The 12,452-nt window shown below is 33.6% G+C and overlaps 2 protein-coding genes across 4 annotated transcripts; both read left to right on the plus strand.

The window, feature by feature from the left end:
- Positions 1-750: 750 nt before the first annotated feature.
- On the plus strand, positions 751-6,929 carry LOC8266499 (protein NPGR2). Of its 3 annotated transcripts, none has more exons than XM_048376984.1 (6): positions 751-1,170; positions 1,681-2,001; positions 2,879-3,131; positions 3,849-5,065; positions 5,471-5,624; positions 6,162-6,929. In XM_048376984.1, the coding sequence occupies exons 2-6, from the start codon at positions 1,735-1,737 to the stop codon at positions 6,479-6,481; spliced, it is 2,211 nt and encodes a 736-aa protein (XP_048232941.1). In that variant the 5' UTR covers positions 751-1,170; positions 1,681-1,734; the 3' UTR covers positions 6,482-6,929. The 3 variants fall into 3 exon arrangements, with proteins under 3 accessions (XP_048232941.1, XP_002526575.1, XP_048232942.1); XM_002526529.4 differs by having other exon boundaries at positions 757-1,170; positions 1,712-2,001; XM_048376985.1 differs by lacking the exon at positions 751-1,170 and having other exon boundaries at positions 1,863-2,001; positions 2,836-3,131.
- A 2,095-nt stretch (positions 6,930-9,024) lies between these two features.
- LOC8266498 (rho GDP-dissociation inhibitor 1) lies at positions 9,025-12,452 on the plus strand. Its single transcript, XM_002526528.3, has 5 exons — positions 9,025-9,609; positions 10,527-10,590; positions 10,688-10,909; positions 11,677-11,801; positions 12,167-12,452. Exons 1-5 carry the CDS (start codon positions 9,355-9,357, stop codon positions 12,233-12,235), a joined length of 735 nt encoding a protein of 244 aa, XP_002526574.2. The 5' UTR covers positions 9,025-9,354; the 3' UTR covers positions 12,236-12,452.

Here is a 12,452-nt window from a genome sequence, read left to right on the forward strand (position 1 = left end):
TACACTCAAAAGGACATCAGTTTTTGATGCCCTATTGAAAGAGTTCTTGCCAACCATGAAACCATCCCAAGAAATAATAAGAAGTAATTTAGTTTTCAAGAGATAATTAATTGAAGTAGTTGGTTAAGGCCACTCACATAAATTTTAAAGTCAGAATTTCAAATTACTAATATAGTACTTTAAAATTCTATAATAGTTTTTATAAAAAAAAAATTCAATTTTCAGTTTCTGTTTCCAATTATTTTTTATTATTTTAGTTTAAGGGTTCATCAATATTGTATGCTACTATATTATATAAGCCAACAATTTTGGTGTGACTTACTGGCCTGCAATTATGTCCTAACTTACCACGATTATAATGAATTAAATATTTAATGTTTCAAAATTGTGAATAAAAGAATACAAATATTTTAATAAAATAACAACAATATTTGTGTAATATATGGTTGAACGATTAATTATAATTAATAAAAAAATAGATGAACTAATAAATAACAGAAAAAAAAGTAATTAGAGGCCAGGTGTCAGACGTATCTGGATTCTGGACGGGTTGACGCGCTGTGAATCCCGTTAATAGCCGTTAAACAAGACAACACAAGAACTGAAGAAAGCCATCCTACGTGGCAGAAACTTAGCCTATGCCACCGTGGTAAAAAAGTTAATTTTCTCCTTTTTTTTTTCTTTCTAATTAATAGAGTGGGTCCTCGTAACAGAATTTCTCCTGCCAAAAAATAAACTCCAGTCTCCACATTTAATTCTCTTCCATATTTTACTACTTTTTTTTTTTTTTTCTGAAAAAAAGAAAATATTAAATAAATTTTCATAGAATTCAATCCCAAATCTTCTTGCTCACGATCCAGTTTTCAGATTCTATTCTCTGTTCTACTAACACTATTAATTAAACCCAGAAAAATAAAAAAGAAAGTTGGATCAGAATTGACCAGAAGTGCCAAAAGAGAGAATAAAAAAAGAGAGAATTCAACAAGGCAAAAAGGAAAAGGAAGAGAAAGATTAAAGAAAGAAAAGAAAATTGCTTTCTTTGTTTGGATTGATGGATGCCTGATTTATTTAAAGAATTTAAAGAAAAGGGCTCTGATTACATAGAATTCAGGGCATGGCTTTGGGTCCTGATGCCCTCTGGGGCTTTTTTTTGTTTTGGAAAAATCAAAGGTGAGTGCTTTTATTTATTGTTCTTGTATAAAACTTGGTTGATTATGGGTTCTGTTTTCATTTTTGAATTGTTATTGATATTAAAGTATTTGCTCAATTTTTTAATATATTTTTGATGATTTGGGGTTGAATTTGAGATGTTGATGCTACATTTTGAAGTGGGGTTGTTGAAATATTGATAGGTTTTGTATTTGATTGGTAATTCTATGGTTTTTGAGTTCTTGATTTGGGGTTTTGGGTTTAAATTATGTTACAGTTCATGTATTTTTTTTTTTCTCTATCTTAATTTTTATTATCATGTGTATCCTTAGACTGTTTTTTATTAGTGTTAGTTATTCTTATGCTGACATGTTCTGTTCGCGTTTTTGAGTTTTATAATCAGTTTCATATCAGAGCTCTTGAATTTGATTTCTAAGAATTAAATTAATTGACAATTATGTTCTAAATTTAGTGCTTTACCTTTTAATTTGTATTCTTTTAAAGTTTGTATATTATTGTCTTACTTTTGAGGTTCTAATTGTTGGTGCCGTGGTGCTTGAAGATTATTGACTTTGGTGAAGCAGTATGAAGAGCACGTTTAAGGTAAAAAGGCGAAGGAGAGGCATAATTAGGCGAGATTTAGGTAAAATAATGAAGTGCCTGTGTTCTGGAGAGCTATCGAGGCCAGTAGATGAAATGGTACCTTCATCTGAATCTCTTGCAAATAAGGATTACTCGTTGGGTGGTTATTCCTCTAAAAATGGCGAAGCTGACTCAAAGCCAGATACCTCTACTATCAATATAGAGGAAGCGGAATTAACTCTTCGTGAACGTGGTTCTTTAAACTATGAGGTACATGTCCTCTGGGCTCTATAATTTTTAACTTCCCATACTTATTGATCAATCTTGTGTGGTTCTATTTAATTCTAGTCATCATAAGTTGGCTTCACACAACACATCTAAGAAGCTTTGTTCTGTTTTGTCATTCTTATCAAACTTTGGAAAGATTAAATATGGGCATTTTACTATTTTTTCAAAGATTTCAATACTACTCGTAAAATTTCTTATTAATTGTTGAAAATGCAAGTATCTGTTTAAAACTGATGAGAACATTTATCTTTATTAAACCCTGGTCTTCAAACGGGTATTTGAATGCTTTAACTCACTCCAAAAGTCTTTAATGAACCTGTTTGGCCAGTCAGTTAGTTAAGGCCATTCTTTTTTGGATCACAAAACATCATGCCTTTTGTACAGTATTCAGTTGCATACTCATAGTTGCTATTTTTCAATAGATGCCATAAACCGCAGAATTTTACCTGTGAAGCACCTAAAATGATATTGCCATGTTTAATAAACATCATTGGTTCATGCATCACAGCCAACTCAGAGATTGAATTCCTTAAGCTCCTCTTACTGATATTAATGAAATCGCCGTTTTGATTATTTATCAATATGCAGTTGTTGTCTTCATTATGCATCAACTCCTTTTATTACTAGTTTTCCTTCAGTTTGTACATAGGTTGTGTGCCTCTAGGTTATCTTGTTTGCCATTATTCTTCTTCTCCCTTCTAAGATTGCCAATAATTAACTTATCAGTCTCAGCTGTTAAAATTTGGATATGTTCCTTGGTTTTTGGCCTAAGATATGAGTGCTGGAAATAGGTTAACTTTTGTGGATATTTTTCAGTATGGTTTGAGTTAAAAAAAATGAGGATCTGTGCGACTTACAGGAAGCAAGAGCCTTACTGGGAAGAATTGAATATCAAAAAGGAAACGTAGAGGCTGCTTTACATGTATTTGAAGGAATAGATATTGCTGCAGTAACTCCCAAGATGAAAGTTACTCTTTCTAGAAAAGGAGAACACCGTAAAAGAAATTCACAAAATTTTGCTACCCCACCAATGTCAATACATGCTGTCAATTTGCTATTGGAAGCAGTTTTTCTAAAAGCAAAATCACTACAACATCTTGGGAGGTTTAATGGTACTTTTTCTTTTCCAATTCCTATGTACATTGCCTTCAAATTCTGCTGAGCTTTCTATTTCTTTTTAGTTTATTCCTTCATGAACATTTTAGCTTATTTTTTTGTTATGAATGAGTTAAGACTTGCTTAACATATTGCTTTGCAAAAAAGGCAACCCTAGTGGCCTTCTATTAGTTTTTGAATACTTCATTGTGGGAGAAACCTTTTTTCTTTTCACTGTTTTTATTTTTAGATGCATAATGCTCCCTCTTTCCTTCTTTTCCTTCTTTTATTTTTCTAAACGAACATTGATATGTTTCCAAATCTGTCCTTATTATATCCAAAATATTGATATATAATGTGTATCTTATAAGCTAAACGAATTTAAATTAGGAAGTTAGGTAGCCTGGGGTTGCTTGGTTTGATAGTAAATGAACCAAGTATGGTAGTGGGCATACTATACTACACATATGCATATTAACAATGGCAAACAGAAAGCTGTAAGTTTATAGTTGTATTCATCATCTTGATATGCTTCTCTGACAGCCATCATATTTTTTTGCATAATACTCTCTCTCTCTCTCTCTATTTGCATGTGCACACACAGACAACCATGCATTTTTACATGTTTATATGATCTGAAAAAGAGCAAAAAGAATGAGAGAATAAACAAGTTGATAAACCACGCATAAGAACATAATCCTTGGCTGATGTGTATTTTTAAATTATTCTTGCAGAAGCTGCTCAATCTTGCAAAGTTATTCTGGACATTGTTGAAACTTCATTACCAGAAGGCTTGCCTGAAAACTTTGCTGCTGACTGTAAATTGCAGGAGACCATAAATAAGGCTGTTGAGTTGCTTCCAGAACTATGGAAACTCGCTGATTCCCCACGTGAAGCAATCATGTCATATCGGCGGTCTCTCCTCCATCATTGGAATCTTGATGCAGAAACAACTGCAAGGATTCAAAAAGATTTTGCCATTTTTCTTCTGTACAGTGGAGGTGAAGCAAGCCCTCCAAATCTTCGCTCCCAGATGGACAGTTCATTTGTACCTAGAAACAATGTGGAAGAGGCTATACTTCTGTTAATGATATTACTAAGGAAAGTTTCTCTTAAAAGAATTGAATGGGATGAATCGATCTTGGATCACCTTTCTTTTGCCCTCTCAGTGTCAGGGGATCTAAAGGCATTAGCCAATCAAGTTGAGGAGTTGCTTCCAGGTATTGTTGGTCGGAGAGAAATGTATTATATGCTCGCTCTCTGCTATCATGGTGCAGGTGAGGATTTGGTTGCTTTAAATCTACTCAGGAAATTGTTACACAGTAGAGAAGACCCAAAATGTGTTCCTGCCCTATTAATGGCATCAAAGATTTGTGGGAATACTCCTACGCTTGCAGAAGAAGGAATTAAATATTCTCGCCGAGCCCTTGAAAACTTGGAGAGTGGATGCAATCAGTTGGAAAGTATTACCAACTGTTTGCTAGGTGTATCACTGTCAGCACATTCTAAATTACTTATTGCCGATTCTGAGAGAATTCTAAGGCAATCTGAGGCACTTCAGGTCCTTGAATTGGCAGGGAAAACAACACAGATTCAAGACCCGTATATTCTTTACCATTTGACCCTTGAAAGTGCAGACCAAAGGAAACTAGAAGTGGCACTTTTTTATGCAAAGTGCTTGTTGAAGCTGGAAAATGGATCTAATATTAACGGATGGTTATTGTTGGCCAGGATCTTATCAGCTCAGAAACGATATGTGGATGCTGAAACTATTATCAGTGCTGCATTGGATCAGACTGGGAAATGGGATCAAGGAGAATTGTTGAGAACTCGAGCTAGACTTCAAATTGCACAGGGTCAATTAAAGAGCGCCATTAAGACATATGGACAGCTTCTCGCCATTCTTCAAGTTCAGACTAAGAGCTTTGGTTCTGCAAAGAAGCCACTTAAGGTATGCCACATGCTGCTCAGCCCTAGTTTTTAGTTTAATCCTAAATAATTTAAACTATTGACCCACTAATTAAGAACTTTTGAATAGTTTTGACATATTTTTATTTTTCCATTGTGTTTGTTAGTTAAGTAATCTGCAAGTGTCGACGAAGTATTTTGGTTAGGGAGGGCGAGAAACATAGGGAAAATCTCACATTGGGGTGAGGTTCATGAAAAGTTGGATATATTAGATCAGAAGTCTTTATAGAAGACGTAAATTGTGATGCTGGATCTTTGTTGAAAACATTCTTTTATATGACTACTGTATTATTTTTTCTTTCCCCTGTACTTTGTTGAGAAAATATGCTGCAAGACCATCATGTTAAATTGTTTTTATTTGAAAACCTTTTTGAATAACTTTTGACAGGGCAATGGAAAGCCTATTAGAAGTTTGGAATTGGAAGTTTGGCATGATCTGGCTTCTGTCTATATAAGCCTATCCCAGTGGCACGACGCCGAGATTTGTCTTTCCAAATCCAAGGCCATCAGTTCTTACTCAGCTTCTAGGTGCCATACTGCCGGTAAATTGACTTATCTCCTTCAGGTTTAATAAATCTGTATGTGCGCTTGGCATGTAAAGCAATTGTAAATCCAAAACTTAAATTTATGGCGTCTTGATGGGAGAAGCTGAAAAGAATATTCAGGGATTTGTGAGTACTCTGCAAAGCTATCAATTTTTGATCTAATCATTCAAGCAATATATTCCGAGTCATAAATTAGCTCGAGTTCTGAATGTTTCTGTCAATATCAAATCAAATCAAAGCCAAAAATGGATATTTGACCATATCACTTTTTATTTCAGTTTTCTTGTTGGTGTTGGTGTTAGTTGCAAGAGGATCGAGGATATGTATTAATCCCTAGCAATATGCCTCTTACAGCGCAAGTAGTTAATAATTGAACAGAGGAAAGGAGAAAATGTCGTTATTTTCTTCAAGCTATCTACGCTTGACCAAATTACCCTTCTGCAAGGGCAAAGTGCATTCCTAGAATTTTTCCTTGTGGCTTAAGTTTAGGTCGGGATCTGATTTTCATTTTCTTTTTTCTTATTCATCTGGCAGGTGCACTTTATGAACGGAAGGGCCTCCACAAGGAAGCTCTAAAAGCCTTCACTAGTGCCTTGGAAATTGATCCCGCCCACGTCCCGAGCCTGGTATCTGGAGCTGTGGCTCTCAGACGGCTTGGTAATCAATCAAATGAAGTAATCAGAGGCTTTCTAATGGATGCTCTGAGGCTGGACAGAATGAATTCATCTGCATGGTATAATCTCGGCTTGCTGTATAAAGCGGAGGGCAGTGCATCCTCGTTACAAGAAGCAACAGAATGTTTCGAGGCCGCAACCTTTCTTGAAGACACAGCGCCAGTTGAACCTTTCAGATGACCAGCGTTACTAAGAAACTGTAGCTCTGTACGAACTGTGCATTCTTGGATATATTTTGCGGAATATGTATTTACTCATACGAGTTACTGTACATTGTAGCATATAATGCAATAGGAATAAAAGTGGGAAAATCTCAAATCTGTATGTGCATTTTGGTTGCATGGTCTTAAGATCATTCGGCTGTCCAGGACGGATGGCTCGTCTGAATATAGGCAATCTAGATTAGCTCAGATTAAGCAAGCGCGGCTGCTTCGCGATATTGTACCAAGAGGATTTAAGAAGAAGAAGAAGAAGAAAACAAAAGAAGAAGGTTACATCCGAGGGTGGCTTATTGGGGAGGATTCATTTTTCCCAACAATTAAATTTAAGCAAAATATAAGGAAATGGAAAGGAAGTAGGGTTTGTACTGGACATTACAAGCTTATTTGATCATTTCTCAACTTCATTATGCTATGGTTCTAAGGTGCCAAATGGGATTGTTATCTTTTTGTTTGATTTTTGAGGTATAACATATTTATAAAACACTTAAATTTTATTATTCACGAATTAGAAAAGTCATATAAAGTGATTTCTGTCAGTACATTACATTTCTTAGGTAGATTTTCAAAGAAGAACATTTTGAAATTGAATAACAATAACTAAAAAGCTGAAGTGGTGATAATAGAAAATTATTATTTGATTTTCCATAACTTCATAATGCTAAAATGAGAAGCAATTGGAGAAGAAAAGAAGAAGCTAAAATAGAAACCAAATAATGAGTTGGGTAAGAATGCATAAACAAATATAATAAACTGAATTGATTAGATTAGAAAGAGAAAAGGGAGAGTGTGTGCGAGAGTGGAGGCAAATATAGTCTAAGAAAATAAATATAAATATAAATATATACAGAAAAAGACTATAAATTTCAAAAAGAAGATGATGCTGATGCTGATTCACTGTTTGAGTAGGCACTTTCTTTTTCCATGGTGGTCACGTTTCTGAAGAGAGAGACGGTCATAGATTCACGAGAAAAAGCTTTGTTGTGTTCAATGCAGTTGCAGAGGGGTAAACTGCAATTTTCATATTAATCTAAGGGCCTTTTCGTAAATGTCTGAATAGTAATATTTTTTTAATTACAAACAAGAGAAAAGAGATAAGGATTTTAGGGTTTTTTCAAATTAAAATATTATTTAGAGTGCATAAAATACTTTGATATCATGATTTTCTGGTTAGTATAGTATATATATTTCTTTTATTTACAAACGATGAATTTATTTTGTTTAATTTAATATATTATCAATATTTTATATAATAAAAATTATATATCAAATAGAAAGAGTTTTTATTTATACTAAGAATAGTTTTCTTTAGAAAAAGAAAAGAATTGTCAGATAAGAAGCCATTGAAACAAAAGTTCGTCAAGTGCAATGATATGAATTCGAAATTGGATGAATTTTTGGAAATGGCCAATTAACCACTACAAAAGGCTTACATATTTGTGCCGTGATTGGTTGAACTATGGTGGCCCATTGTCCTGCTTTTCATTTCCTGTTTAAATTGGCAGGTTCAACCCTCTCTCTACTAATTTAATATACTTTACATTAGTCTAATGTTCAAGTTATCCTTGCTGTCATTTTTATATATTCGAATTGTTTCCAATGTTTAAAGTCAATTTAAATAAAATTACTAAAACTTTCATCAAATAAAAAATTTATCCAAAATTATTAATTTTAGCAAGTCAAGTTAATTCTAGTATCTAATAAAGTTTATAAAAATCTTTATTATAAATCGTAGAGTATGACAAAACATTAAAAATAAAAAAATATATGCTAAATTAATAATAAAATTTTATTTAAATGATACTACATTTATACATACCATATAAATAAATTAAAATATGTTTAAAATCGATTGGGATGTGATCCCAATATTTAAACTAAAAAAAAAAAAGAAAAACTCATAAAAAATATTATTATTTTTCTTTCCTAAAATAAAATGAATTATGTCATATGTAAGTGTATAATATAAAGAAAATTGAAGAGTAGGCGAAATAAATGAATTCACAAGGACCATAACGGAAAAAACAAAATATTCTTCTTTGTTTTTCCTTTTGACTCCACACTTCAGTTTGAATCCGACACAGTTCAGTGCCAAAATTAAGGACAGGACAGAGACAAATGGCAATTGACTCCAGTGTCCATTATTTATAAATAAAATATTATAATTATTATCAGAATTTCGTATGTCTACAATTCGATTATTTATTACTAAAAGTAATGAATGCAATCTGCATTATAAATCTTAAAATAAAATATTTATTAAATCAACTATAAAAATTACCACTTACATGCCTATTATTGCAAAGAGAATTTTTTTTAATAGTATCGGCTATTTATTTCAATTCATTTCATATTAAATTTAATTATAGTCTTTAAATGAAAGATTTATTATCAAAATAATAAATTATTTTTTTCACCAATTACAAGTAATATGGATAAAAGTTCATCAATATTTGTTTTAATTCCATCTGTTGCATGAATTTTAAGAAAAAGAATTTAATTCATCAATGTCACATGGGTATTATGTGACGCCGGACCCGAGAGAAATAGACAAACAAACAAACAAACTCTGTATTGTATAGAAAGAGGAAGAGAAAGGCAAATAGCACTGCTTGTGTCTGTACATATTTCTATGTCCTTGCCTCAGTTCTTACTTTTGGATTTTTGAGTTTTTGAAAAGGGCTGTTGTCAATCGGATAAAAGGAAAAAAAAAAAAAAAAAAAAGGGTGGTTATAGTCTTAGTGAGAAAGAGTGATATGAAAACTTCAGAGGGTTTTGGTAAAAAAAGTTGAAATACTTAAAAGGGTTTTGAGTGTGAAGAAAGAGAGAATAGAGATGGAGGGTGAGAAGGGATTGATGGAAGCAGCAGGTCCATCATCAACAAAAGATTGTGGTGTTGTTAGTGAGAAACAAGAAATTAGGCAAGAGGAAATGGCAGAGAATCTACGAGCTGAAGAAGCTGTTATTGATGATGTTGGTGATGATGATGATGATAATGAGGAAGAGGAGGAGATTACTAATGGAGTTCCTGTTACTGGTTTTGTACCTGGCCCTTTGCTCTCTCTCAAGGATCAGATTGACAAAGACAAGGTTTGTTATGTTGTATTATTGTTTTTTGTCATCACCCTTTACATTTATTTATACATATGCACTTGCTTCCTGTTATTTTCATGGTTTTTGGTGGGATTCCACTTCTTCACTTTCTTGATTGGTTGCTCAGAAAATATATGCAATGACAAAATTTGGATTTTTGAATGGCATCTAATTTTATTGCCTGGTTGTCAGAACCTGAGAGAACCAATTATATTGGAAATTGGCCCAATTGAAGTGTTTTAATTTAGGAAGACAGGCGGCATTTCAACGATTGTTTATACTTTTTTTAGGTTCATTGGGATTTTTATTGGTTGGAATTTCCAGTTATCTTGGCAGAAATTTGATATCTTTATTTCCGTCTCAGCAAATATTTTTTTTCCACAAAGTTTCACGGGATTCAGCCAATGGTCTTGATCCTGGGATATAATTGAGAAATAGGAATCCGTGTTATCAAAATATTTCTGAATATGTTAGATACCTGGGACTCGATTGGTGAAATAGTATCTCTCTTCCCCAATTTCTATCCTTGTTAACAGCAACTAATAGGAACAATATTTTATTAATTGTGCAGTGTGTATCCTGTTGTTTTTGGGCGCGGGAGGTTTTTGTTTTTTTTGCTTGTCTCTAAATTCATGGTTGCTCTTTAGTTGTTCTGTGGAGACAATATTGGTCATCCATTAAGATTTCTGAGCATTAAAGTATCTTCTGGACTAAAATCAATCAATTTATACCAGATAATAATTGGGTGCATGAACAATGTAAATTACAACTTTTGTAGACTTTATTTCTACAGTTCAGAAGGTGTACTTCAGTTTTTAGTGCCTTAGAATCATTAGATTAGTCAAGTGATGCCAAAATAGCTTCTTCATGAGCTTGCTGATAATTTATATTTTCGGAATTAAATTGCTTTTCAGGATGATGATAGCTTAAGGAGGTGGAAAGAGAAGCTGCTTGGTTGCGTTGAAAGCGAGTTAAATGGTTTGTGAAGGGAACCTTTTATTCATCTTTTTCTCTGTTTTACATCTGAGTTGCCTGTGCTTCATAATATCACAAGTTTATATTTCTGTTTTGTTAGGCCAAATGGAACCCGAAGTGAAATTTCACTCTATAGGAATTATATCCAATGATCTTGGAGAAATCAATACTCCCTTGCCTGTTGATGCAAATCGGAGTGGACGTCTCCTTTTTACTCTCAAAGAAGGATCTAGATATCAGCTTAAGTTAACATTCAGTGTTTTGCACAACATTGTTTCTGGCCTAACCTACTCGAATACGGTTTGGAAGGGTGGACTCCAAGGTGTGTAATCATTATCTTTTTCCAATTTAAAAATTATTAATTACACCACAATTGTAAAAGAAATCTTCTACTCTTGCCTAATTCACCTTTGAGAAGAATTTTCCGGTTTGAAATTCCCATTCTTCCTAGCCTCATTAAATGATCCCAATAAGTTAGAGTCAGTTACATGGATAAATTATTTTCTCTACTTCGCGAGTCTATGCTAGGGTTTGTATTTGTTTGTTTACTTATATATTTTTGCAAATCTGGTGGAGGGTAAATTTTATAACAATAACAGAATTTATGGAATATTATTTTATGTGATTTCCCTTTTCAGCTTCCTTCTTGTCTTTAGTTTCATGCTGGTCTATATAGTGCTTGAACCTGAAGTTTTGAGTGTCAGCTGTCGACCTTTTTCCTGCATTAGCAGCTAGAAAATTGGAAGAGCATCTTTGTATTTGAACCATAAAATAGCAGCCAAAATAAAAAGGAAAGAGAAATATGATTCAGCCAAAATTGCTGTATGATCCGGGACAAATCCACTATTTTGGGATCTTTCACTACAATCTCAGCACTCATAATGTCTCAGTAATTAGTTTATGTATATTTTATGTTCCCCTCTGGATAAAGACTGCATCTGTAGATTAAGAAAGAAGAATTTTGTGATCCAAAGATGCTATCCGCTGCCAGACAATAACAGATAAATGTTCTTGCCCAGCTATTTGATTCCGTTGGTATTATATTTGGTATTATTACTATTTATGGTTTTTTTTTCTATTGGCTGTCAGTTGATAAAAACAAAGGAATGTTGGGTACTTTTGCTCCTCAGCGCGAGCCGTATGTGCATACTTTGGAGGAGGAGACTACTCCTTCCGGTGTGCTAGCAAGGGGAAGTTACTCGGCAAAGCTTAAGGTACTTCCAAGCGTACGTTCATAATTGATGACTGATATTTAGATAGCTTATGGCCTATTGATGTCTTTGGTTAAATACTCTGGAAAATTATGTTATAGGCTTCTCCATTTTTCTTCCTCTCACTCGAGGGGGTTTAGGAAGAAATGGAGGCCACATTACAACTTTACATAATATCAGGCAACACCAAACAGAGCTTAAATCTAATAAGTCTTAGTGGGCTGTACAGCCTGAAGTTTTATGCATCTGACTTGGTTAAACACGGAAAATGAATCTAAATTATCCTGACTGCCTCGAAAAATTTACTTCTCACAATCAGCATTGGACTAACTTGCATGTGTTCCTTTTTGTTGAAAACTTTCATGCAGTTTGAAGATGATGACAGAAGATGTCATATGGAACTCAAGTATTCCTTTGAGATCAAAAAGAACAAGTGATCTGTTGTGCTGTCACGGATGCTTCTGTTCTATCTTTTCCCTATGAACTGCCACAGATTTTCTTGAATCTGTAGCATTGAGATTGGCGTGTATATGCGAGGGAAAAGATCATCTTCCTTTCCAATTCTGTCAGGCAACTTTGAACCTCATTTCCCCAATGCCTTACATTTTGCGATTCTATAAATGAGAAACTCTGTATTCTTTTGTGGAGAGTGAA

The sequence above is a fragment of the Ricinus communis genome, chromosome 7 (genome assembly GCF_019578655.1).
Source record: "Ricinus communis isolate WT05 ecotype wild-type chromosome 7, ASM1957865v1, whole genome shotgun sequence".
NCBI classification, from domain to species: domain Eukaryota; kingdom Viridiplantae; phylum Streptophyta; class Magnoliopsida; order Malpighiales; family Euphorbiaceae; genus Ricinus; species Ricinus communis.

Coding starts and splice junctions, on each gene's coding strand:
- LOC8266499 (XM_048376984.1), top strand. CDS start 1,735: ATGAAGAGCACGTTTAAGGTAAAAAGGCGAAGGAGAGGCATAATTAGG. Junction 3,132..3,848: donor ACATCTTGGGAGGTTTAATG/GTACTTTTTCTT, acceptor TTATTCTTGCAG/AAGCTGCTCAATCTTGCAAA. Junction 5,625..6,161: donor TTCTAGGTGCCATACTGCCG/GTAAATTGACTT, acceptor TTCATCTGGCAG/GTGCACTTTATGAACGGAAG.
- LOC8266498 (XM_002526528.3), top strand. CDS start 9,355: ATGGAGGGTGAGAAGGGATTGATGGAAGCAGCAGGTCCATCATCAACA. Junction 10,591..10,687: donor CGTTGAAAGCGAGTTAAATG/GTTTGTGAAGGG, acceptor CTGTTTTGTTAG/GCCAAATGGAACCCGAAGTG. Junction 10,910..11,676: donor TTGGAAGGGTGGACTCCAAG/GTGTGTAATCAT, acceptor ATTGGCTGTCAG/TTGATAAAAACAAAGGAATG.